General features: G+C 51.8%; 2 protein-coding genes across 2 annotated transcripts; both read right to left on the bottom strand.

Annotated features, from left to right (window-relative positions):
• Positions 1–1,255: 1,255 nt before the first annotated feature.
• Positions 1,256–1,513, bottom strand: GNI_151260 (TRM112-like protein; the record flags this gene model as incomplete). Its single annotated transcript, XM_011134478.1, has 1 exon — positions 1,256–1,513. One exon carries the CDS (start codon positions 1,511–1,513, stop codon positions 1,256–1,258), a length of 258 nt encoding a protein of 85 aa, XP_011132780.1.
• A 276-nt stretch (positions 1,514–1,789) lies between these two features.
• Positions 1,790–2,215, bottom strand: GNI_151250 (centrin; the record flags this gene model as incomplete). The annotated part of the gene is made up of 2 exons (XM_011134477.1): positions 1,790–1,839; positions 1,915–2,215. The coding sequence occupies 2 exons, from the start codon at positions 2,213–2,215 to the stop codon at positions 1,790–1,792; spliced, it is 351 nt and encodes a 116-aa protein (XP_011132779.1).
• Between the last annotated feature and the right edge of the window lie 362 nt (positions 2,216–2,577).

Genomic DNA, 2,577 nt, shown 5'->3' with positions numbered 1-2,577 from the left:
AGGGAGGGACGCGTCCAAATGATACGCTCTGCTCCAGCTACAAGTGCCTCCACCCCATCAACGGGACCGCGAATGGAGGTCACTACAGTAGGTCACCACAATGGCCTTGGGCGCCATTCAGGGAACATGGAGTGTGCAACGTCGGAAAGAGAAGACATTTAACCTTCTCCCTCGGCCCACGACCAATTGGGATTCGTGCTCCGGTTTTTGACTCATGTCCCACGGGGGAATCCACTCCCAACTGGGATGGACTCGCCGTCCCAGTTCCCGGGGGGGTTTGCGAGGGGACAGTAGTCGAGGATTGTTACAGTGGCGTTCCCCGACTTGTCCAGTTACTGAAGGCGTAACGAGCAAAACGGGCGAAGTCTGGACGACGGCGAAGTCTAGACGACGGCGAATTTTTTTTTAAGGAGACCTTTCAACCGACTGATCAGACTTCTGTCTGCGGCCCGACAAGAGAGAGTGGCTCAAGCCAGAAGTGAAGTACCACAGTCCCTTCACGGTTCGCGGCCTGAACGGGTTTGTTGTTGGGCTAGTGGTATGTTGATGGTGCGCCTGGAGGATGAACCCAAGGTGTTTGCGCTGGAATGAAGAGTCTACTCAAGGCGGTTGCGTTATATAGAAGGCTGGGGCTTTGCCATGAAAGGGCTAATGTGCACGGGTCGTCTCCTTCCGGCCCGACGGCACAGGTCAGATGGGACCGCCCGCGACTGTGTTGCGAACTTAGCAGCAACATCAGACGAGATCAGGATGGGGAGAAAGAAGCCAACAAGTGACCAGTAACTCCCCTGTCCTGATTGTAGCGTCCCGTCCTCGGCGTGACGCCACAGGACTGTGGCCGCCCTCTGAACGCGACTACACCATTTCACCGGATGGCCACAGCCAAGCGCGTACAGGAGGTGCTCAGGGTACTGCGACGTTTCACCGAGAGTGGGACCACTCGACACACATTATTTTCAACGAAAGGTGGGCGGCCCCCAAAACTGAGACTCCCAGAACCGGGATTCTGTAACCATGGGGGGGGTTCGATTTTGGGGGTACCCCAAACCTGTTGATGTAAGAGAATGAACGAGCTCAACTGCGCGTAAAAATCCGGCATCCCGGAAAGGAGTAGTTGGCGCAGTGGTCCGGAAAGGAGGCGTCCGTCCATTTATTCACCGCTCCATTAGCCGAATTTGTTTTAGGGGGAGTCCAGCTGTAACAAGTCCGGGTGCAGGAAAATTCCGGCTGTAGGACGTCGGGCTGTTCTCACTTGTCAGTGCACGAAGTCCGGAATGCCGTTGCTGACGGGGTACACGGTCTGACAGAGGGGACAGTGCAGTTCACCCTCAATGACGTGGACCTCGAACAGCGCGTGGTGAATGAGGCGGTACCCTTCTTCATCGAGGTTTGCCGCGTCTTGCGGTACCTGCAGACCGAGGGACGCGGCAGCTTTACAGAATACTGAGTAGTCTATCTTCGCCAGCATCGCTTCAACCATTTGTTGGCTGAAAGCTTGCGGTATGGTCGTCATTGGCTCCCTGCCGTTCGCTGGGTCCGCCAACGTTATTGCTAAAGGGAAGCCTTGACATCCCTCATGGTTACTGCAACATATATATTACTACCACTATCACCCGACATGTGCGACCTCCCCCAGCCTCATCCGGGTCCCCACTTTCCCAGCCTCATCCGGGTCCCAGCCTCATCCGGGTCCCCACTTTCCTGGTTGTCCTCTAAAGTGGGACGTAACCCGCGTAACGCCTTACCACTGCCACAAAGAGTGTACCAATAACCGCATTATTTTATGACTCTAAAATAATGCAGCCTGGGTCATTATCGCTGCAAATTCTTTCTGGTCGACTAAACAAAAGACATATCCGCACCAGAGTGAATGTGCGCGCAAGTGTCGCGGATGATTACCCCGCTGAAACTTACTGCATCCATCCATGTCCTTATCGAATTCTTCGATCATACTCTTCAGTTCTTCGTCTGTGAGGTCTTCGCCCAGCTGCATCGCAACTCTCTTAAGCTTGTCCAAAGTAATTAGACCCGAGTCGTCATCATCAAACAACTTGAACGCCAGAGCAATCTCCTCCATCGGGTCGCGTGACGTGATGCGGTCAGTCATTAACGTAATAAAGTCATTGAAACTAATATAACCCGTATTCTGTGGGTCAAACTGTTTCATAACATCCATGATATGCTGCTTCGTTATCTCAAACCCCAGAGCCTTCATTATCGTCTTGAGCTCATGATAATCTATTTTACCTGTCTTGTTCTCATCAAACAAGTCAAAAGCTGCATTGTGTAAATTTTGTCTAACTGCGTGTGCTATCCCAACTGTGTGTGCTATCCCAATCGTAATGTGCTATCCCAATCGTAATGTGCTATCCCAATCGTAATGTGCTATCCCAATCGTAATGTGCTATCCCAATCGTAATGTGCTATCCCAATCGTAATGTGTGCCCAATCGTAATGTGCTATCCCAATCGTAATGTGCTATCCCAATCGTAATGTGCTATCCCAATCGTAATGTGCCTATCCCAATCGTAATGTGCTATCCCAATCGTAATGTGCTATCCCAATCGTAATGTGCTT

This window comes from Gregarina niphandrodes, assembly GCF_000223845.1.
Source record: "Gregarina niphandrodes unplaced genomic scaffold scaffold00042, whole genome shotgun sequence".
In the NCBI taxonomy this organism is placed as follows: domain Eukaryota; phylum Apicomplexa; class Conoidasida; order Eugregarinorida; family Gregarinidae; genus Gregarina; species Gregarina niphandrodes.
Note: the sequence above shows the minus strand (reverse complement) of the source record. Positions and strands in the feature narration are given on the sequence as shown.